General features: G+C 44.3%; 1 protein-coding gene across 4 annotated transcripts; it reads left to right on the top strand.

Annotated features, from left to right (window-relative positions):
* Positions 1 to 95: 95 nt before the first annotated feature.
* LOC138773888 (putative deoxyribonuclease tatdn3-B) lies at positions 96 to 16,862 on the top strand. 4 transcript variants are annotated; one of them, XM_069954364.1, is made up of 10 exons: positions 96 to 181; positions 1,548 to 1,580; positions 2,351 to 2,424; positions 2,546 to 2,630; positions 3,511 to 3,573; positions 5,930 to 6,039; positions 6,513 to 6,568; positions 7,293 to 7,397; positions 8,169 to 8,246; positions 16,703 to 16,862. In XM_069954364.1, exons 1-10 carry the CDS (start codon positions 119 to 121, stop codon positions 16,711 to 16,713), a joined length of 678 nt encoding a protein of 225 aa, XP_069810465.1. In that variant the 5' UTR covers positions 96 to 118; the 3' UTR covers positions 16,714 to 16,862. The 4 variants fall into 4 exon arrangements, with proteins under 4 accessions (XP_069810465.1, XP_069810464.1, XP_069810463.1 ...); XM_069954363.1 differs by having other exon boundaries at positions 8,166 to 8,246; XM_069954362.1 differs by having other exon boundaries at positions 7,293 to 7,405.
* Positions 16,863 to 26,837: the final 9,975 nt, after the last annotated feature.

The following is a 26,837-nucleotide window of genomic DNA, read 5'->3' as shown; positions in this document are numbered from 1 at the left end:
AACATACTTTATAATTCTGATTATGGGTGATCGCCCTTTTCTCGTATTCGTGTAGGCAGGAGGTGTACAAAGATGGCGGCCAGTACTAGTGCGCATGCGTGCGGTGGTCTGGCCATCCATGGATTGGAGCGGAGGCTTTGTGGATTGTCACTGTCACCTGTCCGCGGCAGAATTCACTCATGTAAGAGGATTAGAGGGGAGTATAGTCATGTTTTATGTCATTCGTTTTAGAATTTTACACTTTAGATAACTTTAACTGTTTCCAGCTGTTGCTTTCTATCAGCTATGCTGGGACCTGTAGTTCCACGGCTTTTCACTAAGCTACAGTTAGTACAGAGCTAAATTACTGCATATTGGACAGTAAAAAACCATAAGCAACCACTGGGGGCGCTACAGGTGCGACCATCACACCCTGAGGTATCTCAGGACTGTATCCAATCATGTATCACACTCTGAGGTCTCTCAGGACTGTATCCAATCATGTATCACACTCTAAGGTCTCTCAGGACTGTATCCAATCATGTATCACACACTGAGGTCTCTCAGGACTGTATCCAATCATGTATCACACTCTGAGGTCTCTCAGGACTGTATCCAATCATTTATCACACTATGAGGTCTCTCAGGACTGTATCCAATCATGTATCACACACTGAGGTCTCTCAGGACTGTATCCAATCATGTATCACACTCTGAGGTCTCTCATGACTGTATCCAATCATGTATCACACACTGAGGTCTCTCAGGACTGTATCCAATCATGTATCACACTCTGAGGTCTCTCATGACTGTATCCAATCATGTATCACACTCTGAGGTCTCTCAGAACTGTATCCAATCTTGTATCACACTCTGAGGTCTCCTAGAACTGTATCCAATCGTGTATCACACTCTGAGGTATCCTAGAACTGTATCCAATCATGTATCACACTCTGAGGTCTCTCAGGACTGTATCCAATCATGTATCACACTCTGAGGTCTCTCAGGACTGTATCCAATCATGTATCACACTCTGAGGTCTCTCAGGACTGTATCCAATCATGTATCACACTCTGAGGTCTCCTAGAACTGTATTCAATCATGTATCACACTCTGAGGTATCCTAGAACTGTATCCAATCATGTATCACACTCTGAGGTCTCCTAGAACTGTATCCAATCATGTATCACACTCTGAGGTCTCTCAGAACTGTATCCAATCATGTATCACACTCTGAGGTCTCCCAGAACTGTATCCAATCTTGTATCACACTCTGAGGTCTCCTAGAACTGTATCCAATCATGTATCACACTCTGAGGTCTCATAGAATTGTATCCAATCATGTAATAACTGTTTTCCCCTAAGTCTTGCTCCATGGGGATGAAGGTGTCCTCTGTTACCAGGCGCAGCGCCATACACTTTGTAGTGGCTGTACCTGGTATTGCAGCACAGTCTATTAGCACACACGCCATTGCTTTTAGTTGGGGAAGCCTTCCAGGACAGTCAGGAGAACAAGCTGAGCACCTTTTTTTCTGTATTGATTACTGTGTTATCTCTATTTCTTGTAGGACATTGATAATGTATTGGAGGAAGCCAAGGCGGTACGTATTGATCTGACAGAGTTTTCTTCAGTCTTTGAATCATCGTCTTCTATCAAATTTTTAAAAAATTCAATTCAGCCTTTTTAATATGGCTGACATTGTGTTTCTCAATATTTTCTAAACTTCTAAAAAGGCGACTTCACCTAGATATACAGGGATATAGGAGCAGGGTGCTAATACGACTTCACTAGCAACGTGTCATTCAGCAGTCCGGGAAAGTTGGGTTATAACTCTAGTCACCCAACTTTTCCCGAACCAGATGTAGGTAAGAAATGGTTAAAGGAAGTTTTTAAAGGAGTTGTTCCTGTAGGAAGTGGTGTATTCTTTCCAGTCTGGAGAGCAGGAGAGGTTTTCTATGGGGATTTGCTGCTGCTCTGGACAGTTCCTGAAATGGACAGAGGTGGCAGCAGAGAGCACTGTGTCAGACTGGAGAGAGTACACCACTTCCTGCAGGACATACAGCAGTTGATAAGTACTGGAAGACTGGAGATTTTTTAATAGAAGTAAATTACAAATCTCTGGCACCAAATGATTTGAGAAAAAATAAATTGGCGAACTACCCCTTTAACAACTTTCCTGGAAACTTTTCATTGGATTTTTTTTTATTCTTTTTTTTTTTATTATTAGATTTTTAAGAAGTATACAACAGGGTCCATAACTTTTTTTTTTTTTTAACTCTTTTTTACACTTTACCTTTGCAGTTTGGCCCCTTGTCTCGCAGTTTTGCCCGCATGTGTAACCCTTATGCCTCATTTCTTCCTCCATTACAGATCGGGGTCCGGGCCCTTGTCGCTGTCGCAGAACATTCAGCAGAGTTTGAGAAACTCATTCAGCTTTCTAGACGGTGAGTGATTTATGACGGGATACCTGGTGTGTCCCGGTCATAGGACGATGAGGAAGGGTATGACATCATCCTATTATAGTGTCCGATTGGCTAAAAACCTCCATCTGCTGCGTCTGAACAGGTACCCAGGTGTGGTGTTCCCCTGTCTAGGAGTGCACCCCGTCCAGGCATCACAGCCAGAACAGCAACGCAGCGCAACTCTAAAGGTAAGTGTGTATCCCTGGTTACTAAAACTAACAAGGCATGGCAAAGTAATTGTGGCCATTTTCTCCATAGTAATGATGGCGGCACACTGTTCCCATATCACAAGGCTCCTGTGTATTTCCTTTCAGTTTATGTTGTTGTTTTTGCATTATATCACTGTATATGAATGTACTTGAAGGGGGTATTTTGAGTTAAAATAGCGTATATCCCCTATCCACGTGTCAGATCACTTTAAAGGGGGTATCCCATGAAAAATATTATTCGTAAGGTCAAAGAGTATAAAAGATATAGATATATAGACGTTATATGCATTATAAATCATTCCTGTGCTGGGATAACTTGGGTGCTGGTGAAGGCACCCACTAGTTTTAATGTTGCCTACATCCACCTTCTTTCCACACATACTATAATATGAGAATTCCTGGCACTGCCAAAAACTCTTTCACAACGATTGTACAAATGAAAAAGCTGATTTATTGGTAAAAACCAGTATAAAATCATGCATAAAAACATTCAGACACCTCCTATATAACAGGATTACACAAGGTGCCAACCTTCTGGCCCTTTTGGTCTCTCTCATATTTCCCACACATACTGATAGATTATAAGCCCAGTGGGGATAGGGCCAATGTTAGTGATGATATTCCCTGGAATATGTTGGTGCTATATACAGAAGCTATGTAATCATTGCCCTGAAAAACTTGGATGAATATGGCCACTACTATAGCCCCCTGACAATCGTCACATCAAGGTAGATTTGCCATCAGAGACTCCGATCAAATTGATTGTCATATGAAATGTCTGAATAGAGGTTTTTTTTTGTTTTTTTTACTTATTGTTATTTTGTGGATCTTCTAATGTAACCTTGTATTCTTCTCCTAGGACCTAGAAGACGCGCTGCCATTGATAGAACAATACAAAGATGACTTGGCGGCTATCGGTGAGGTACTGATTATTACTTCATGGAAACTCTTTTAGGCTATGTTCCCACTATGTAAAAGTACGGCTGTTGTTGCCGATGGCAACAGCGGCTGTACTTTTGGCGTGATGGAAAAATGCCTTACTTTCAATGGGATCCCGGCCGGCGCGTATACACATCGTATGCGCTCCGTCCGGGATCCCGTACGGGGCCGGAAATAACTGACATGTCAGTTTTCTGCGGCCACAATTCAATGAATGCTCGCTCCATAGTGTGCAGGGGGAAGCTCTGATGCGGGCGCGCGCTGATGCGCCCGCATCAGAGCTCTGCGGCCGGACAAATCATCCGGCCAGTACTTAAGTACCGTCCGCGATGATCCGGGCAGAGAGCGGCCGTTCCATGACCCGTCCGGGATCGCGGAACAACGGACAACGGCCGTTATTTTACGTAGTGTGAACATAGCCTAAGGCTATGCTATGTTCACACTACGTAAAATAACGGCCGTTGTCCGCGCTGCAAAACTACGGCCGTTGTTTTGAGGTTCCCTATAATGACTGCAATGCAATGTAACTGCGGCCGTTGTTTTGAGGTTCCCTATAATGACTGCAATGCAATGTAACTACGGCCGTTGTTTTGAGGTTCCCTATAATGACTGCAATGCAATGTAACTACGGCCGTAGAATGCACTTTACGGAACAGATACCGGCCGTTGTTTATACGTCCCCGTGAAAAATGAATATGTCAATTATTTCCGGCCGGTAATACTGCAACAACAGCCATGGATTTCAATGCGGCCGCGAACGTAAAACCTATATCTGTCGAATAAAACTTGATTTTAACGTAAAAAAATTTCTGAGTGGTTTCTCGGGCTGGGCGCAGTATTTAAAGTAAATGACCTGTTTTATCCCGCCTATAAACATGCTAGGAATCAAAATTAAACAACGGCCGTAGTTTCATGACTAGCCCGCACGATCGTAATTCTACGGCTGTAGTTTTGGTCTCAAAAATCCAGCCGGTGAAAACTACGGCCGTTATTTTACGTAGTGTAAACATAGCCTTAGGGTACAAACCCACACACCGTATACACAGCAGATACGCAACAAATACGCAGCAAATACGCAGCAGATTTGTTGGTACAGATTTGATGCTGTGTTCAGTTATTTAGATATAATCTGCTGCGTTTTTGCTGCGTATTTGCTGCGTGTTTGCTGCGTATTTGCTGCGTATCGCAGCAGTAAATACGCTGCTTATACGGTGTGTGGGTTTATACCCTAATACTGTATGATGTTATAAATGCCGACTGCTGTTCTGCAGGTTGAAGCCATGTTCACATGTTGTATGAGACCGGCCTTTCCGTGACCCGGCCGGGTTATGGAATGGCCAGTCTCAGAAAAGATCATCCCGGCCAGTACTGCAGTACCGGCTGGATGATCTTTAGCGCCGCTGAGTTTTGATGCGGGCGCATCATTGCCCGCCCGCATCAGAACTCCCCACTGCAGACTATGGAGCATGCAGCCGGAGCTGCTCACTCCATAGTGTGCACTGACAGGGTTTCTGCGGCCACTATTTACTGAATAGCGGTCGCAGAAACCTGACATGTCAGTTTTTCTATGGCGCCGCTAGGGTTCCCGACCGGAGTGTATAATATGTGTATACACTCTGGCCGGGATTCCCTCAGCCTGCAGCACTACGTAAGTACCGCAGAAATCACAGCCTTATACTGTTTATGATCCTTTACAGTCTAATAATAATCAGGAAAAAAACAAATCTACGCCATCGTGCTGCTCAGCATCCTCCATTAAGGAAGACCCCCACTATTCACAGGTTTTGCATATTCATGTGGGGGCATCTGATAGCTCTATCCTCTGTAATACATTGTTATTGCTGCAGACGATAAGCCTTTAGGGATGCATCACTTCTAGATGTGGAGCTGTGTATCAGGAAAAAAAAGAGATTTTTTATTTAGCAAGCAGATGTTTTTTTTTTAAACTCCACTTCACAAGAGAGAAGATGAGGGCACTCACCAGATTCGTGATCTCTTCTTTATTTAAGCGTGCATTAAAAACTTACGGACAAAAAGGGCCACATTGTAGACGCCAAGCACTAACGAAGCAGGGTGATTACAGCTGTTTCGCGCGCATGCGCGCTTCTACTGACAGCAGTGCCGGTAACTGTGTACTCTCCTTGGAAGTGTTTTTTAAACTCCCCTTTTAATGAGGATGAGGGGAGTTGTAGCTAATATGGTGATGTCACCCAGTCAGATTCTTTCTATTGTCGTATAATCGTTACTAGGACTATGATATAATGATTTCCATTTTCAATGCTTTGATCTTTTATATGTATTGTTATGTATATAAATAATAATTTGTGCCATTCTTTTAGGTGGGTTTAGACTTCACGCCCAGGATAGCGAACACAGACGACCAGAAAGAAGAGCAGCGTCAGGTGTTCATCAGGCAGATACAACTGGCCAAGAAACTTGGTCTGCCCCTGTAAGAGTCTGGCTCAGTAATGTTATTTATTTTGGGGGGGAGAACAACAGGAACAGGAAATGTTATAACAGGAAATGAAATGACAGTACCTCTTGCTTTAATCAACTTTTCACGGGTCATAGAGACATGTCAAAAATTTTGATTGCGATTAGTAGAATAAGCAGGGAGAGAAGGGCATGGCGAGGCCTGCGGCCTGTAATGCTGTGCCTGAGACTGAGATGGTTCCATAGGCTTGTATTGAAAGTCAGTCTTGGTCATGTGGCACAGATCAGGCAGAGAATGCGCTGTCTTCTAAGGATTGGGCTGGATCTGAAAATTCAGACCCCCCAACCAATCAAAACTTATGACATGTCAAAAGTTTATTAAAGTGACTGAGCCCATTTAATATGAATTGCTGCTCTGAGTCTTGAATTGAAATTTTCTATAAATCCTGATTTTATGGCATCTGAATTTGTGTTTCTATCTTGTTTCAGAAATGTTCACTCACGTTCAGCTGGAAGACCAACTATTAACCTCCTGAAGGAACAAGGTGCTGCACATTTTGCTTCTGGACTTGTCCAGGATTAATAAATTCTCAAAAGTATTTTAAAAAAATCTATCACTAGGTTTGTGGTGCCTTAAATGAGGGCTGCATAAACTAGTGACAGAAATACTGAACAGATGGGTGAATTACTTACATCATTCTGTTTAGCCGTTCTCCTAATATGCAGGAGAATAGGATTCTTGCCACACCCCTCCCCTCACCCTCCAGCTGCTGATTGGCAGGTGACCGCCTATACACAGCATGGATAGATAACTGCCAATCAGCAGCTGGTGGGCAGAGTTTTCTGCTTCTCATGAATATCCAGGACTACTGGGCTCACACACATAATGGAGAGGACTACTTATTGTCCATGTTATTCAGGAGGAGATCTTTGGTTCAGCTGCACAGAGCAATGTAAGTGATACATCATTCTGTTCAGCTTCTCTGTCACTAGTTTATAATACCCTCAGATAGGACGGCAGAAACCTACTGACAGAGTCTCTTAAATGAAAAGCTGTAATCATCTGCAAACATCACAGACTAGTCTTTTGTGAAGTTGGTTGTGAGCTAAAAATTATCTTAGTGTAGAGATGGGGAACCTTCAGTCCTCCAGCTGTTGCAGAACTACAATTCCCATCATGCCTAAAGCTTTTTTTTTTTAATGAGTCTACAGGTCATACTTACACCCCCCCCCTCCACCTTCTGATGTGTTTCTTTTTTTCTTTTACAGGCGCTGAACACGTCCTTCTCCACGCTTTTGATGGGAAGCCATCAGTGGCCATGGAAGGTGTCAAAGCTGGATTCTTTTTTTCCATTCCTCCCTCTATCATTAGAAGTGAGCAGGTATAGTCAGCAGGAAGCAGCTATTCACATTGTGGGGGGGGGGGGGGGTCTGTAATATGTCATAACACTATATTACAGTACATTGAAATATTGAGCAACTACTGTGTTTCTCCAAAAATAAGACCGAGCATCATTCGTCATTTTGCAGGCTATGTGGATTAGGCATGAAGTATAAGCCCTGGTTATACTCTGCTGATCAAATCCTTGACACTGGGTGCTCACCATCAGCCAATCAGGGCCAGACTTGTTATGCTCCGCCCCCACCTGCTCAACACTAGCCGCAGGGGAGGCAGGAGGGGTAAGAGTAGGGGATTTGGAAATGGGGGGGGGGGATGGTATGTGGGCCAACAACAGGAGGGTATACAGTATTGGGCAACAACTACAGGGGGGAGGTATACAATATGGGGGAACAACTACAAAAAAGAGCAGCAGGTATACAGTATGAAGGCCTAACTACAGAGAAACTTGCAATAGGATATACAGTATGGTGGTTAACTAGCCCTTTTTTCGGAGAAAGAGAGAAAATGTATGACCCTGTCTTATTTTTGCAGAAATAAGGTGTGTGCATTACATTACTGATCCTGAGTTACATTCTGCATTATACTCCAGAGCTGCACTCACTATTCTGCTTGTGGGGTCACTGTGTAGTAATAAAATATATCACTTTTGTTGTTGTTTTCTCTATATAACTTGTAAATAACACATTTAGCCAAATCTCTGTACTCTGCATTATATGTAATTCATTACCATTTTGTTTAAGAAGCAGAAACTGGTGAAGCAGCTTCCTCTAGAAAACTTGTGTCTGGAAACAGATTCCCCGGCTCTAGGACCAGAAAAGCAGGTATGGGGGGGGGGGTACTGATAGCATTGCTCCTGCGGCCTGCATGCTCTCTTATACATACACTCATTCCTCCATACAGGGGGGCAGTGCAGGTTGGTTCAGTTACTTGTATTCCTCTTGGCTGTGCGATGGTATCCTGAGGGCACTGCACTATGTGAATCAGTAGATAAAGTGAATGGAGCTGAATTGTAATACCACACACAGCCTGAGGACAGTGGTGGCGCTGTTCCTGCAAGAAAGTAGCTGAATTCTTATTCTGTATAATCTCTTTGATTTTAGAATATTTTGTTCTCTTCCTAATCCTCCTCTATTGGTATTATATGTGTTTTGTGCACTTCCGTGTGCTGCAGGCTATTTGGTATTTGCATGTGGTTATTTTGACAGTCAAAGCAACCTAAAGCAGTGATTGGAGTCTGGTGACCGGCTAGTATATAGAGTGCCTAACCAGATTGCAATCATTTTGGTATATTTAGTTTTCCACTATCTCTTTTATTTGTGTTGGGCGGGAATCACACATGCAGTTTTCGATGAAGTGATGTGTGTGTGTGTTGTTTTTTTTTTTTTTACCAGGAATAGAAAATATATAGAACGGACTTATTTTTTTTACTTTCTGCTGCATCTATTTCTGGCTTTGGCTAAAACAACTGCGTGAAAAACTGAACTTAGGTTGTTACCAGACTTATATAGGCCTAGCATCTGAACAGACCCTTTAAAGGGGTTATTCAGGCTTAGAAAAACATGGCCTCTTGTCCTCAGGTTGAGGTGTGGGGGTTTTGCAGTAATTCCACACACAACCTAAGGACATAGGTGGTGCTGTTTTTGAAAAAATGTAACTATGTTTTGTCTAATCCTGGATAACGCCTTTAAGTGTGTCTCTCATTTAACAAAACTTTTGACATGTCACAGGTCGACCCCGTCCAATCATGGGAGTGAGCAAAGAGAAGTGCGCTTACTGTCATCAATGTCCAGCTGCTCTAGACCAGTCTTTCTCACCCTGCGGTACTTGTGCTCAAGGGGGTGCAGGTTGAGGGGGTGCATTGGAGGGGTATATAAATAAGATAAAAGAAATAACAGGCCGCGACCCTCCGCCTGTGCACTGCTTAATCATTAGCTGACGGGGGCGCTGCTGGGCTGAGGACGTCCTCCTTCATAGCGGGAAGGGAGGTGTGGGTCACCCGTTACCTGCTTCCCAGCAACTCCTCTCCCGGTAACTTCCTCATCCTCTGTGCTTTCTCCTTTGTCATGTCCTGGCGCATGCAGCGTGGTACAGAGACACAGCCTCCGCCCGATATGCCCTCCAGCCCCGCGTGTGTGTTTCTTTAAGACTCACACACGCAGATGAATGATTTAGGCTGCTGGGCACTATGGGCGCAGGCAGGGTCTCTGTACCACACTGCCTGTGCCGGTACATGATAGAGGAGACCAAAGAGAAGGCGCCAAGGATGGGGGAGCTGTGTGTGAAGAAGCAGTGTGTGTATTACGGCATAGAGCAGTGTTGCACCCCTACTAAGTAATATTTGACTGAATACAAAAACATCATTTATTGACTCACATGTGACGTGTTCTTTGATCTGAGCCGTCACTTTCCCTTTTCTTCTCCTTCTGGCCCACACCTTCATGATGATTTCTTGCAGCTACAATTTGTCTCTTCTGAACCTGCCAGACAAACATCTTATTCTCCGCACCTCCAGCAACTTCCTTCCCTTTTCCCACTCATAGGCTCCCAAACTGTAGTAATTGCGCTGTAATTGGTGCACTAAAGTCAGTAGGTATCTGGGTTGCCCCTGTATGTAGGAGCCCCTACTGTGCCCCCATGTAGAAATAATGCCACATTTAGTAATAATGCCTCCTACTGTGCCCGATATAGTAATAATGCCCCCTGCTGTGCCCAGTATAGTAATAATGCCTCCTGCTGTGCCTCCATATAGTAATAATGCCTCCTGCTGTGCCTCCTTATAGTAATAATGTCTCCTGCTGTGCCCCCATATAATAATAATAATGTCTCCTACTGTAGCCTCCATATTGTAATAATGCCCCCCCTGCTGTGCCCCCATATAGTAATAATGCTTCCTGCTGTGGCCCCATATAGTAGTAATGCCCAATGCTGTGCCCCCATATAGTAATAATGCTCCCTGCTGTGCCCTCCATATAGTAATAATGCCTGCTGCTGTTCCCGTATAGTAATTATACCCCCCCTGCATTGCCCCCATATGTCCCCCTGCATTTCCCCATAGTAATAATATCCCCCTGCATTGCCCCATAGTGCTGTGTACCAACACATAAACAAAAAAAATTATACTTACCTAATCCTGCAGACATGGAGCCGACCTTCCTCTCTTCTGATCTCTTCACTGCTCCAGCCTGTCAGCCGCCGAGATGCTCCAGCAGGCGCGATGACATCATCACTGCGCCTGCTGGTTGATCCCTCTGCTGAAGAGATAGGGAGGTGATGGAGATATCCGGGACAGTGGAGCAGCGTCAACGGTGGCAGGGGGTGGAAGCGATGATGCTGTTAGAAACAGCCCTTCCAGGGGGTTAACTTAAAGAGAGTCTGTCAGCTGCAATTCATGTTCCAAACTGCTGACACCGTTAGATGCTGTTAGGACAAGGAGACACATGGTGCCTCTCATATATCTGTCTGTGCTTCCAGAATGTAGAAAAATGCTTTTAGTCTCTAGAATTGAAGGAGCAATGCACCTAGTATTTCACTCCATTAAGTGCTTTAACCCCTTAACGACATCGGGCGTAAATTTACGCCCTGATGCCGGTAAGGGAGTTCAGAGCGGGGCCGCGCCGGTCCCGGGTGCCGCGTGTAGCCCGGGACCGTAGGTATTAGCGGGCACGGTCCGATCGCCGTGCCCGCTAATACAGTAATCGGATGCAGCTGTCAAAGTTGACAGCTGCATCCGATTACCGGACGCAGCGTCATCCCTGGTGTCTAGTGGGGAGATCGCTCCTCCGGGATGTTATCCCGGAGGAGCGATCTCCGTAAATGAAGCCGGCCGGGGACCGCTCCAAGATGGCGCCGTCCCCGGCTCGGCACTCGTTTACTTCCGGCTGCAGCAGCCGGAAGTAAACGAGTGCCTAACTCATGGATCTCTGCAGCATATCTATGCTGCAGAGATCTCAATGAGAGATCAAAGCACTTATACTAGAAGTCCCCCTGGGGGGCTTCTAGTATAAGTGTAAAAGTTAAAAAAAAAATGTCATTATTAGTAAAAAGCCCCCTCCCCTAATAAAAGTCTGAATCACCCCCCTTTTCCCAGGTTATAAATAAAAGTAAATAAATAAATAAATAAATAAACATGTTTGCTATCGCCACGTGCGTAATCGCCCGAACTATTAATTAATCACATTCCTGATCTCGCACGGTAAATGGCGTCAGCGCAAAAAAATCCCAAAGTGCAAAATTGCGCATTTTTGGTCGCATCAAATCCAGAAAAATTGTAATAAAAAGCGATCAAAAAGCCGTATATGCGCAATCAAGGTACCGATAGAAAGAACACATCATGGCGCAAAAAATGACACCTGACACAGCCCCATAGACCAAAGGATAAAAGCGCTATAAGCCTGGGAATGGAGCTGTTTTAAGTGTTGTATATTTGTTGACAATGGTTTAAATTTTTTACAGGCCATCAGATACAATATAAGTTATACATGTTACATATAGTTTTAATCGTAACGACTTGAGGAACATATATAACAAGTCAGTTTTACCCCAGGGCGAATGGCGTAAAAACACATTTCCCCCAAATAAACAAAATGCGTTTTTTTTTTTCAATTTCACCACACTTTGAATTTTTTTCTGGTTTCGCAGTGTACTTTATGCAAAAATTCAGCCTGTCATTGCAAAGTACAATTAGTGACGCAAAAAATAAGGGCTCATGTGGGTCTCTAGGTGGAAAAATGCAAGTGCTATGGCCTTTTATGCACAAGGAGGAAAAACCGAAAAATCGAAATTTGCTCTGTCCTTAAAGGGTTAACCGGCAGCGGGCAGTGTTCTCGTTCGTCTGGTCTCCCTGAGATCAGCGATCTGTTTCTCTTATGGCTCTACTAGGCATTGCTCCCACCTAGCCAGAATCCTGCTCCACACTGATGAGGGGCAACACCCCGAAACAGCTGTCTGTGGATGGATACCTGGCCTTGGTTTTTCCCTTGTCATTACATTGACTTATAGGGCCACGTAATATGGTGGTTTTCGTGGTTTCCCTAGAGGAGCCACCCCTTGGCTGGGTCCTTCCCGGAGGGATATCTGGCTAGTCCTGTGTTTTAAGACTTTTAAATGAGGCTCCACTGGCTCTTCTTTAGTCTATAGAAAGAAGAGTCAAAGATGCGTTCCCACCAGGCTGTTACCCCTGTTTACTCCCCTCTCCCATACCTGACCCTGCTTGGGGCTCAGCTTCCAGGTGTCGATCATGCAGGGAAGGGGGAGAGAGGAAGCGTCCAGCTTGCAGCAGATTAAGAGCTTGGAAAAGCCTCCTTGACTCCTTGCACCAGAGAATTAAAGCATTTTCTACATCCTAGAAGCACAGCAGGGTATATGAATGCCCGATCGATAATGTAAATTAGCGCCAATCTGCTAGATCAGTACTCGTTTACTGAGCCTATTACACAGCTCAGTTATTGTTTAGCAAGGGCTGCACAGACATCATTAACAAAGTCTGTGCAGCCCTTGCCCTAAACTGCTTATATATTACCTCTTTACGCTCCCGGTCTCCTCCTGCCTTGATTAGCCAGTGATTAGCTGAGCAGCTGTGAGCTCAGAGAAGCTGCAGCTGTGGCCCCGAGAAGAGACCAGAAGGCAGGAGGAGACCGGGAGCATAGAGAGGTAATGTATGAGCAGTTTATTTAATCATCAGCCGCCGGCCGCACATCGCTATTACACGTATCGATACATGGTCAGCTATTTCAATTTAATGCAGATATCACACCAACATAACCCAACACAGTGTGAGTAATATTAAATGCCTATAAGCCATTGGTATTTATGGATGTTTATTGATGAGACTAGAACATCCTTAGGTGTGGACTAAGGACAACTCTGGCGGAATTCAGCGGCGGGATGAGCAGCACAGCCAGTAAACCTCCTTGGAGCGTCATGTTGGATGGTATTTTCTCTCCAGGCTTCTTCTCCTCTTTTCCAGCCAGGAGCCGACTCTCTTACACTTCTCTTCTCTTTTTTTCCTTTCATCCGCTCGGCTCTTTTTGCTGTTTTTGAACATAGAGCGGATATTTTGAAATGTTTTAGCCATCGATTTTTGTTTTCTTTTGGCAGACGGGGTCACTGCCTCCTCTGTCTGTCTGAGCCCAGGATGGAACTCTGTCTTTTTAGGCTCTGCCTCCATGATGGTTTCTGCCTCCACTGTGAAGTTATTTGGGATACAGTGGATTTCTCCATATTGATGGTTCTGTCTCTTTTGGGTGTGTTTCTCTTCCCTCTGGGCTTCTTCATCCTCCTCTTTTGCCGTGGCTTTTGGAATATCTGCAATGTAGAAGGGGAAACCATATGTTATTGCTGTAACCAGGTCTTGAAAGGCTGTACAATAGATTTATGGGTTTGGTTTTTATAGGAGTATATCCATCAGGGACACTGATGGCAAATCCACAGGAATTATTACCTGGCTCATGGACGACAACTTCCTCTAAATCGACGGGTTTCGCTCTGCGATGTCGGCGACGGAACCAATATATAGCACTGTGAAACAAAGTGTTAGACAAACTGATGTAGATGACAATTTTCTACGGGAACTCGGATAAGATGACGATCACAACCTGTGTCGGTCTACGAGTATAATAGTCAGTCAAACCAAACACGTTTTATGTAGTATTAGTCCATACAATTTCTAGGCATGTCTAGAAATTGTATGGACTAATACTACATAAAACGTGTTTGGTTTGACTGACTATTATACTCATAGACCGACACAGGACGGAGTAACTTGGTTGGCAATATCATCACGGTGTAGAGTTGATTGATTGGTACTATACGCTATATCTGGTTACAGCTAATAGACCGACAAAGGTACTGGACTGTACTGGACATTTTCGACATAGGGAAAGAACAGCACGACTGCGTGCATGAATTTCCATTACTTATCTATTTGTATATATTTGTAAATATTGGTGAATGTGTCACCTTAATAAATACTCCTTATTTAAGCATATCCTACTTGTATTATCTTTGTCTGTAGTGCTAGGATTTTCTGGCATCATCCGGTACTTAGTGTTACACACCACACTATTTGATTTATGTCAATTTGCATATACTCCAGAATGTTATAAAGATTGATTAACTCAACAGCAATTACTTGCAAAGTCAATATTTGCCTAGAAAATGAACTTTTTCCCCCAAAACACATTTCAACATCATTGCAGCCCTGCCTTAAAAGTACTAGCTAACATCGTTTCAGTGATTGCTCCATTAACACAGGTGTGGGTGTTGATGAGGACAGGGCTGGAGATCAATCTGTCATAATTAAGTAAGAATGACACCACTGGACACTTTAAAAGGAGGCTGGTGCTTGGCATCATTGTTTCTCTTCTGTTAACCATGGTTATCGCTAAAGAAACACATGCAGTCATCATTGCACTGCACAAAAATGGCCTAACAGGGAAGAGTATCGCAGCTAGAAAGATTACACCTCAGTCAACAATCTATTGCATCATCAAGAACTTCAAGGAGAGAGGTTCCATTGTTGCCAAAAAGGCTCCAGGGCGCCCAAGAAAGACCAGCAAGCGCCAGGACCATCTCTTAAGTGTTTCAGCTGCGGGATCGGGCTACCAGCAGTGCAGAGCTTGCTCAGGAATGGCAGCAGGCAGGTGTGAGTGCATCTGCACGCACTGTGAGGCGGAGACTCTTGGAGCAAGGCCTGGTCTCAAGGAGGGCAGCAAAGAAGCCACTTCTCCCCAGAAAAAACATCAGGGACAGACTGATATTCTGCAAAAGGTACAGGGAGTGGACTGCCGAGGACTGAGGTAAAGAAATTTTCTCTGATGAATCCCCTTTCCGATTGTTTGGGACATCTGGAAAACAGCTTATTCAGAGAAGACGAGGTGAGCGCTACCACCAGTCTTGCCTCATGCCAACTGTAAAGCATCCTGAAACCATTCATGTGTGGGGCTGCTTCTCAGCCAAGGGAATCGGCGCTCTCACAGTCTTGCCTACAAACACAGCCATGAATAAAGAATGGTACCAGAATGTCCTCCAAGAGCAACTACTCCCAACCGTCCTAGAGCAGTTTGGCCATCAACAATGCCTTTTCCAGCATGAGGGAGCACCTTGCCATAAAGCAAAGGTGATAACTAAATGGCTCAGGGAACATAACATAGAGATTTTGGGTCCATGGCCTTGAACTGCCCAGATCTTAATCCCATTGAGAACTTTTGGTCAATCTTTAAGAAACAGGTGGACAAACAAAAACCAACAAATTCTGACAAAATGCAAGCATTGATTGTGCAAGAATGGATGGCTATCAGTCAGGATTTGGTCCAGAAGTTGATTGAGATCAGCCAGGGAGAATTGCAGAGGTCCTGAAGAAGAAGGGTCAACACTGCAAATATTGACTTGCTGCATTAACTCATTCTAACTGTCAGTATAAGTTTCTGTTACTCATAATATGATTGCAATTATATTTCTGTATGTGATAAAAACATCTGACAAACACACATAAAAACCAGAGGGCAGCAGAACGTGTGAAAATATTATATTTGTGTCATTCTCAAAACTTTTGGCAATGACTGTACACCTGGTATAAGATATCACTGCTGTATTCTCTTCTATAGTGTGCAGGGTGTTATACTCTGCAGCATCTGTGTACACCTGGTATCTGATCATTGCTAACACTAGACAGACTGTATTATAAATCTGTGACACCCATCTAGTGGGAATGTATGGGGATGGCAGCAAGAAGGCGAGGGAAGCATGGTACCGCTTGTTCTTCTGATCGGTGGGTGAGAGTCTGAACTCTCAGACCCCAACAAAACTTTTCACAGGTCTCTGTGACATGTTCAGATTTTGTTAAATGACAGGAACACTTTCTCCAAGATCTCAGTGGAGCAGTGGTCACGTATATACACACTGCCATCTCATTCAGTCTCTATGGCACTGCTGAGGATAGCCAGGTACATCCTCGTCTGCTGCTCCATTCTAGTGACCCCCCCATTCTAATGATCGGGGGGGGGGAGGGGTCAAACCAGCGCGAATCAGACCCTCTTTGTATCGCCTAAGTTGTCATAACAAAATCCCTTTAAATTTATTTTTTGACTTTCTTCTAATAGAAAGGAGCAGGATGTCTTGACTACGTGTTGTTCTTGCATTCTGTGGCTCATGATCCTAGCCCGGGAGCCATGGCCCATCCCAGCACCTACTGAGGCTTGATGGACAGTTTATATCCAGTTATAATTTCCTGTCGCCTTTTAGAAGAATCTGGACAAACTTTTTGCCTTTTCCCTTCTAGATCAGAAATGAACCGAAGAACATCACCTATGCCGCTGAGTATATCGCCACCGTCAAAGGAATCTCTCTGGAAGAAGTGATCCGGGTGACTACGAAGAACGCCCAAAGACTGTTCCCCAGACTGCTGCATGCTGTGCACAAATAAAGAGATTTTTTACTAATGTCTGGAGTTTATTCTGTAGTCACCGGTGGCCGAAATATAGCCAGAAAATCATTGTGTGCTGGAGGAAGAGATCCCTGCCCTCAGTACTTTGCTTAGCCCTTCCAAATTGTCCCCTATCCACAGGAATGGGGGACAACCTCCATACCCCCGGAGATCTCCATGGGTGCCCCAAGGGGTACATGGCGCTGGGTGAGGGGTGTAACAGTGCTGGTACATTGGAGGAGTGTGAACCCCCCCCAAAAAAAAACAAAAACAAAACCCAGCTGGGATGCATAGCTAAAAAGCTAACAGCACGGCCGCTGCCCTCCACCTGTGCACTGCTTTATCATAAGCTGAGGGGGGAGCTGCTGGGCTGAGGACGTCCTCTATAGCGGGGACGCAGGGAGGTGTGGGTCACCCGTTACCTTCTCCCCAGCAACTCCTCTCCCGGTAACTCCACCATCTTCGACGCCTTCTCATCTCCCAGGGCAGACAGCAACATACAGTGACCCTGCCTGCGCCCGATGTGTCATCAAGCCCCGCAGATGAATGATTGAGGCACAGAGGGGGCATAGAGAAACCAATTGGGGCACAAAGGGGGCATAAAACTACAACTTGGGGCACAGAGGGGGCATAAAACAACTATATTGGGCACAGAGCGGGCATATAAAAACTATATTGGGTACAGAGGGGGTTATATATACACTATATGAGGTCACAGAGGGGCTATATATACTATATGAGGTCACAAAGGGGGGGTACGTATTCCATATGTGGGTACAGAGAGGGCCAATTATATGGGGCACAGGGTGGGGCTATCCTGCCCACCTCACTATTCATAGAGGTACTGACACCTTCTTGGTTCGCGACATGATATCTGGCGCCCAACTGCTACAGGACTGGAACCTTTCATCACTGCCGTCGTATCCCCCTAAACCTTGCTCTCCACCAAACAGCATCTTCTCCGGATCAGACTTCTACCTTCGGGGACTGTTCTAATTCTCCACCTCGGCCCATACCGAACTCTGTGCCCTACCCCACTTGTATAACTCATATTCTACCTTGAGTTAGCCTTGTTTGTCTTTGTTGCGTCATAAAGTCGCCTGGTTAGATGTTTGTCTGTTGTTTTTCTATCACTGATTTTGCTTAGGTTTGCTGCGTTGATGCCTTTTTATCTTTGATTTCCTTACGCGCAGCGATAGCGCCTCCCCCAGCTGTCCTTACAGAGCATTCCCCAGCAATTCCCCTTGCTAGTGCCCACCTTTTTACACAGCCTTGACTTTGCGCACCAGACTACAGCTATGCTGTGGCACCTCCTGCAGCCACACTGCGCCTTGCCGCTTATCACTCTTGTTAACAGCTTTGGGCCTTATGGCGTTATCCCTAATCTAGCTTTGTATCTATCTTATCAGCTATCCCAGGATTTTATCCCCCTGTATTTTTATCAGTCACCAAGTTATGCACCCTTATAAGAGTGTATTTCTTGCTGTTTTGATCTTGCTACTTGATTTACATTGAATACTCTGTACTGCTCACTTTGTGTTGTTGTAAAAAATTATCTTAAAAATCCTGTTTAATAAAAAAAAAAATAATAATAATAATATTGAAACGTATATGGGGCACAGAGTTGGCACTATTACTCTGGGGAGCACAGTAGAAGATTATAATAGGTCCTTTTCGAGTGGTGGCTCGGGGCACAGAGCTCCTGGGGGGCCCATGGCCACCCAAACAGACTTATACTTTCAGTGGAGTATTGTCCCTGGCTACAGCTTTGCTATGATTAGTAAAAAATATATGTTTTTTACCACGATTTTGCACAGATCATGGCAGCATGACATTATCTATCCTGTACTACAAACACCACGCTAGTGCTACCATATGTACAGTAGGGTGGGGGTCAAAATTGGTGAACAGTCCGGGGCCTATGGTAAAATTAATGCGCCCCTGGTGGAGCAATATGAAATGGCCCAGTCCGGTATATATTGTCAGGCGTCTGGAGGTATATTGTTGCCTTGGCAACCCCGGACCGTCTGTATTGAGGCCTATGTGTTTGTGTCTCTTCCTGGCCTCTTTTGTGGTAATGTCTTAAATGAGCATTGTTTTTTGTCATGTATTTGTTTAATATGCTGTTATGTATTGACCTCTATAGGTACAAGTGTTATTACAGTTTCCATAGCAACCCACTAGGAGAATATTGATTGGTCAATTTATATGTTTGTAAACAAGTGTTGAGCTTGATAAGTGCTCCTCCCCTGCAACCCATCAGCCTCTAGTGATTGGCCAGGGGAAAGCTGGCTCCACCCACCTTTTACCCCAGAGGGCTGTGCGGGTCTTGTCAGTTGGCAGTTGGGGATCTGGCTTGGCCAGAGTCACATCTAACCTTCCTGCATCACCTCAGTAATCCTGTCAGACATGATGTTCAGTCTCCTAACCTGTTTTCAGGCAGCTCTAAGGATTAATATGTGTCCTCAAAGTCTCAGTAAGACATTCTCTGTATTTATTAGTGCCTGCTGTCGGATTGGTGAAGTGTTAGAGGGTTACCCATTCACCGTCCATATCTTCCTGGCTCTCAAGTCAGTGTGTTCATGCGTCTTCCTGCTGCATGCAACTGAGCGTTGACAGCGTAAAGTCTTTTCAGTAACTTCAAGTATCTATTCACACGTACCTTTATAAAGGCTGAATAACCGCAAAGTCCCTGGAACAGGTCTGTCTACGCTATTCTTGTAATTCTATCTATCTACCAAGTCCAAGTTCTAGTAACCAAGGTAAACCCCATGAAGATAAGGACTCTGATCAAGCCAACATATATTCATCATCAGATGCCCTTGTATTGGATTGTACAAAGTTATTCTTCAAGTTAAGTTTCCATATACTTGTACCGCTACTGTGTAAAGACTTTTATTAAAGATATTCCCCTGGGTATATGCAGAGAGGAGAAGGGCCCCAGCACCCTCGGACCCCACCGTGACAGGAAGGTTACAGAAGGTGAGCCCTAAGGTTGCAACAACCCCTCAGTATATTACAGTAATCTGCAAATACATGGGGACTTTGTATAGAGGCGAGGATGGTGCTGATATAAAGAGCCTAAAATGTTTGTCTCACAGATTCTGTTGAGACAAGTTGTAGTCAAGAGAAGTCTTCAGGGCGCCCTCACACATCCTTTTTTGTTTGGTGTTTTTTCTATGCATTTGCATATTCATTTATTTATTTTTACTTTGTGTTTGAAGACAAATTTTTGATTTCTGGCCTTTTTCCAGGTCACTGCTGAAGTCCGTTTTCTGTTCAAAAATGCCAATCTGAATGCACCCCAGAAAGAAAGGGGTTACGTGACCCCTTCATTGCTGCTGCAGGCGCCAGAGCGCTACAGTCTGGTCCCGAGGTGGTTAATCTGTCAGTTGCAATTCATGTTTAAAACTGCTGACACTGTTAGATAGAGTTAGGACCAGGAAAAACATGGGGGGAGATTTATCAAACATGGTGTAAAGTGAAACTGGCTCAGTTGCCCCTAGCAACCAATCAGATTCCACCTTTCATTTTCCAAAGACTCTGTGAGGAATGAAAGGTGGAATCTGATTGGTTGCTAGGGGCAACTGAGCCAGTTTTACTTTACACCATGTTTGATAAATCTCCCCCATGGTACCTCTCACATATCTGTCTGTGCTTCCAGAATGTAGAAAAATGCTTTTACTCTATAGAAAGAAGAGTCAAAGAGGCGTTCTCACCAGGCTGTAACCCCTCCTTCAGGGCCGGCGTCAGCACCCGGCTGACTAGGGCAAGTTCCGGGGCCCACAGCTCCTCTAGGGGCCCACTCCCGTCTGTTACATTTTTTTTCTGTTAGTAAAAAAAAAAAGTGTAGTAACAGAGGGGACTGGGCCCCTAGAGGCCGCATGTGACAGTTAGGGGCCCGCCAATACATACTGGGGTCCCCAGGCACACGTCTCCCTGCACAAGTCTTCCCTACAGCCGAGTAGGTAGAAAAGGACCTTTGAGTAAGAAGGACCTGTGATGATGTCATGGGTCATGTGATCGGACACCTGACCTGATAGAGGGCAGACGGTAGGCTCTGTAAACTAATGGTCTACTGTATGTGCTGGCGTTTCTAGTTGTTTTGTTTTGTGTATACAGGTCCTGCTGTAATATATATGTGTACAGCAGGACCTCCTATCTATCTATCTATCTATCTATCTATCCACAGTGCAGGAGCTGTATACAGGAGTGGTGCTGCTGGTTCTGTATACAGCTCCTGCTCTCTGTGTGTGTGTATATATATATATATATCTCATGCATCATATATACAGATGTATATATATACAGAGAGCAGTAGCTGTATACAGAACTAGCAGCACCAGCATGTTAGATATATATATATATATATATATATATATATATATATATATATATATATATCTTACATGCTGGTGCTGCTAGTTCTGTATACAGCTACTGCTCTGTATATAAATAAATAAATGGCCGGCTCCGTGCAGCAGGTGGATACAGCGGGAGGACCGCTTGAAAAACTGGGATACAGCCTATGGCTATGGCTGTATCCCAGTTTTCCAGGCGGTCCTCCCGCTGTATCCACCCGCTGCACGGAGGCTGCAGACAGAGGGAATCGATGCCGAGAGTTCGGCAGTTTCGGACCATCCCTAATATATATCATACTGGGGCTGCTAGTTCTGTATACAGCTCCTGCTCTGTGTGTATATATATAATCCTGTCATTGGGTCTGACTCATCCAGAGTCCTGACTACTGCAGAGATCAGGAGATACAGGAGGAGAAAGATATGCAGCAGCCGCATGTTTCTTCTGCTGCAAATCTTTCCTCGTCTGTCTCTCCGTGATTTGCTCCTCAAAGGGGCTCGCCGAGGCTCTGTCGCCCAAGGGCCCACAAAAACCTGGAGCCGGCCCTGCCCTCCTTACTCCCCTCTCCCATACCTGACCCTGCTTGGGGCTCAGCTTCCTGGTGTAGATCATGCAGCGAGGGTGAGAGAGGAGGTGTCCAGCTTGCAGCAGATCAAGAGCTTGGAAAAGCCTCCTTTACTCCTTGTATCATAGAATAAAATCGTCCAAAAAGATAGGAAAGATGAGGGCACTCACCATATAGCGTGATCTTCTTTCTTTATTTCATCTTTATACGTGCATTAAAAGTATTGGACACATCGGGCTTAGCAAGGACGCCAGACACCCACCATGAGGATGCCCTCATCTTTCCTCTCTTTTTGGATGTTTGAAATCGTCGTATACCCCATTCAGTAGTGAGCACCAACCAGTGATCTATCCTCCTATCCTTATCCACCCGTGGGGTCCCATATCGTGAGCCAGGATAGAGCAGTTCCAGTGACTGTTTCTTTTGAAATTGATAGAATAAAAGCGTTTTCTACATCCTAGAAGCACAGCTGGGTATATAAAAGCTACTTCACCTAACAGCATCTAAGGGTCCTATGAGAACGACCAATGGCAGCCCAATTGATTATGTAAATTAGCGTAAATCTGCTAGATCAGTACTTGTTTACTGAGCCTAATACATGGCTTGGTTATTGTTTAGCAAGGGCTGCACGGACATCATTAACAAAGTCTATGCAGCCCTTGGCCTAAACTATTCATACATAACCTCTCCATGCTCCCGGTCTCCTCCTGCCTTCTGGTCTCTTCCCGGCACCGCGCTCTGCAGCTTCTCGGAGCTGACAGGCCGCATTGGTCCCGGACAGTGATTAGCTGAGCAGCTGTGAGCTCAGAGAAGCTGTGGCCTCGGGAAAAGAACAGAGGGCAGGAGGAGACCGAGAGCGTGGACAGGTAATATATATACAGTTTATTTAATCATCAGCCGTCGGCCGCACATCGCTATTACACGTATTGATACACGGTCAGTTGATGTAATCCAACATAACCCAAAACAGTGAGTAATAATAAATGCCTATAAGCCATTGGTATTTATGGATGTTTATTGATGAGACAAGAACATCCTTAGGTGTGGACTCAGGACAACTCTGGCGGAATTCAGCGGCGGGATGAGCAGCACAGCCAGGAAGCCTTCTTGGAGCGAGATGTTGGATGGAATTTTCTCTCCAGGCTTCTTCTTTTCTTCCGTCTCCTCTTTTCCAGCCAGGAGCCGACTCTCTTACACTTCTCTTCTCTTTTTTTTCCTTTCATCCGCTCGGCTCTTTTTGCTGTTTTTGAACATAGAGCGGATATTTCTAAATGTTTTAGCCATCGATTTTTGTTTTCTTTTGGCAGACGGTGTCACTGCCTCCTCTGTCTGTCTGAGCCCAGGATGGAACTCTGTCTTTTTAGGCTCTGCCTCCATGATGGTTTCTGCCTCCACTGTGAAGTTATTTGGGATACAGTGGATTTCTCCATATATTGATGGTTCTCTCTCCTTTGGGCTCTTTGTCTCTTCCCTCTGGGCTTCTTCATCCTCCTCTTTTTCCGTGGCTTTTGGAATATCTGCAGTGTAAAAGGGGAAACCATATGTTATTGCTGTAACCAGGTCTTGAAAGGCTGTACAATAGATTTATGGGTTTGGTTTTTATAGGAGAATATCCATCAGGGACACTTATGGCAAATCCACAGGAATTATTACCTGGCTCATGGACGACAACTTCCTCTAAATCCATGGGTTTTGCTCTGCGACGCCTCTGATGTCTGCGACAGAACCAATATATAGCACTGTGAAAGAAAGCAAAGTCTTAGGGTCCATTTACACAGAATGATTATCTGACAGATTATCTGCCAAAGATTTAAAGCCAAAGCCAGGAATGGATTTGAAAACAGGAAAAATCTGAGGCTTTCCTTTATGACCTGATCTCTGTTTATAGTCTGTTTCTGATTTTGGCTTCAAATCTTTGGCAGATAAACTGTCAGATAATCTTTCTGTGTAAATGGAGCCTTAGACAAACTAATGGAGATGACAATTTTCTACAGTCAGAGCTCAAGAGCGGGAACTTACCCGGATATGATGACGATCACGATCAATGTCAGGACCAGGCCGACTATAAGGCCAACGCTGCCTCTGCCTGTAATAAACACAGAGATGAATGGATTATTATAATCCCATTATTATTACCATTCTGTTAATATTTCTCTATAAACCATTTGGGGGATCTTTAGACCCTCCTGATGCCACAGTTTGTAATAATTATATATAGAGAAGGCAGTGGCATCTCGGGCTGGAGGTAGTAGAACCAGACAGTGAAATATGGCGACTGATCTTTGTGTATGATGAACATCATTGTGGCTTTTTAGGACTGATCTCCGAATCCCACCCTGGAATGGTCGCTCTACTCCATAGAGAAGAACCTCGAGGCAGAAAAGGGAGAGGATGGAAATAACTACTTTCTGTTCTGGAGATGATGAGGATGGAAATAACTACTTACTGTTCTGTCCGCTTCCGTCGTGTTGGGTGGCATTACTCTCTACCACCGGATCTAAGAAGGGAAATACAGATATTAAATACACTTTACAAGCTGCACCATATATCAGGGTTTCCTACAATCTGGGATTGATATACAGTTATGTTTAGTCTCCATTTAGTATAATAACCTCCCTCCAGTATGAAGACATTACCTGGTGATGACCCTGAGACCTCCTCTCCTCCATAGCAAAAGCTAAAACGCAAACAGATTGCCAGCACTCTAGACACCTCCATCCTGTCCGAGTATTAACCCTTAAAAGACTCCAGTGCAGCCCGGACATACAGAACAGTTAGCCCAGCAATGTGATGTCATTGATTCCGCTGATGTCATAGATGATACCACCTGTGTGGCAGTTAGGTCATGTGAGGGAGGAGATAACTGGAATTATCCGGTTGCATTCTCTTCTATAGTCTGCAGGGTGTAATACTCTGCAGCATCTGTGTACACCTGGTATCTAATCACTGCTGTATTCTCTTCTATAGTCTGCAGGATGTAATACTCTGCAGCATCTGTGTACACCTGGTATCTGAGATCACTGCTGTATTCTCTTCTATAGTCTGCAGGGTGTAATACTCTGCAGCATCTGTGTACACCTGGTATCTGAGATCACTGCTGTATTCTCTTCTATAGTCTGCAGGGTGTAATACTCTGCAGCATCTGTGTACACCTGGTATCTGATATCTGTTACAATGAGAATTCTGCTCTGCTTTGCTTTTTGCTTCATGTCAAGGCCGGGAGTTGTTACCAATAGATGACTGCAAGGACACTAGATACTAGATACTATGACCGCTCATGCAACAAATGTAAACTTTCTGGTTTCTCTTGTTACCCTTGAAGTGGTCTTGGATATAAAAATAAGTGATATTCCTATAATAAACAGAATCAGTTTGGACTCTGCTTGCCTCACGTGTCCTTTCTGGTCCTTGGCAGACTGCAGATGCCATACTTTTTTAATTAGACAGCCCCCAGGTATAGCTGAGACTTCCATTTGAGGTCTCACCCTAACATTATCTGGCGCCCAACGTGGGGCTTGGCCTCTACACCTCAATTGAATGCTGCACACCTGGACCACGAAAGCAACCCAAGGAGGAACGCACAGACTTCGTGTGAAAACAGCGCTGGCACGGGTAAGAACACTTAAGCTTCTTACACTGCTTTGTGCCTCCCTTTTCCTCTGGGTTTTGCCTAGGTCTGGTGAGTAGCATGTTATAGACTGAGTAAAAGTGCATGCCATGCCATTTGTTTAGAAAGAACCCAGCAATATAGTTATACTTGGACCAGCTGATCGAATGAGTGACTCCTTTTCCCTACTGGGAGAACTCTGCACCACCCTTATAGTATTTGTTATTTTGCTATTCTCCCTCTGGATCTGTTATATAATTTATCAGAACCAGGAGGAGGGTAAGGGTTCCTAGAGTATCCTTAAAGGGGTTATCCAGCGCTACAAAAACATGGCCACTTTTCCCCCTACTGTTGTCTCCAGTTCAGGTGTGGTTTGCAATTAAGCTCCATTTACTTCAATGGAACTGAGCAGCAAAACCTCACCCCATCTGGAGACAACAGTAGGGGGAAAAGTGGCCATGTTTTTGTAGCGCTGGATAACCCCTTTAATTCCTAGGTGGTCCTAAAAAGTACTACCCAAGGAGTGGTAGAGGACGTTAGAGGACCACTTGGATGAGAGGAAAAATAGAGAAATCAGGTGGAAAAGGGGTTTCTAGAGTTTCCTGATCCCTAGAGGAAAGTCCCAAAAGCACTGACCCAAGGAAGAAGACGCTAGAGGACTACTAGGATGGGAGGAAAAATATAGGAACCAAGAAATGATGGGTAAAGTGCAGAGTAGACTGGGGAGGGGAGAAAGGAAGTCATTGGGATGGACTTCCAAACAGATGATGTGTATCAGACAGATGAGAGTAGGAGGTGGCCGCGACTACTGGACTTGTTTTAAGATTGTTGTGAAAATTCCTAAGTCCTATCATATTTGTTACAGTTGCCCGCCTTATTGTTACTGTATCTGACATATTTCCATGTAACGCTGTATAACAAGCCTTTGTACATGTGTATGTTTGTGTGTGTGTGTGTATATATATGTGTATATATATATATATATATATATATATATATATATATATATATTATGTGTGTGTGTGTATCCACACGTACATCATATTGGGATATATAAATATATATATATATATATATATATATATATATATATATATATATGTGTGTGTGTGTCTTCTGATAAGTTCTAAGCAAATAGTTTTTCCTACTGAATTATAATTGTGAAGTGTGTGTCCCAGTGTATGAAAATTTCATTACACAGGATTTTCTAAGAAGTTTTACTGATAATTGGCTGGGTTCACACTACGTATATTTCAGTCAGTATTGTGGTCCTCATATTGCAACCAAAACCAGGAGTGGATTGAAAACACAGAAAGGATCTGTTCACACAATGTTGAAATTGAGTGGATGGCCGCCATATAATAGTAAATAACGGCCATTATTTCAATATAACAGCCGTTGTTTTAAAATTAAATGACGGCCATCCACTCAATTTCAACGTTGTGTGAACAGAGCCTTTC

This window comes from Dendropsophus ebraccatus, chromosome 15 (assembly GCF_027789765.1).
Source record: "Dendropsophus ebraccatus isolate aDenEbr1 chromosome 15, aDenEbr1.pat, whole genome shotgun sequence".
Lineage (NCBI taxonomy): Eukaryota > Metazoa > Chordata > Amphibia > Anura > Hylidae > Dendropsophus > Dendropsophus ebraccatus.
Note: the sequence above shows the minus strand (reverse complement) of the source record. Positions and strands in the feature narration are given on the sequence as shown.

Excerpts from the sequence above, each read along its gene's own strand:
- LOC138773888 (XM_069954361.1), top strand. The coding sequence starts at position 119 with ATGGATTGGAGCGGAGGCTTTGTGGATTGTCACTGTCACCTGTCCGCG. Across the intron at positions 182-1,547 it reads CCGCGGCAGAATTCACTCAT|GACATTGATAATGTATTGGA; the intron begins GTAAGAGGATTA and ends TATTTCTTGTAG. Across the intron at positions 1,581-2,350 it reads TATTGGAGGAAGCCAAGGCG|ATCGGGGTCCGGGCCCTTGT; the intron begins GTACGTATTGAT and ends CCTCCATTACAG.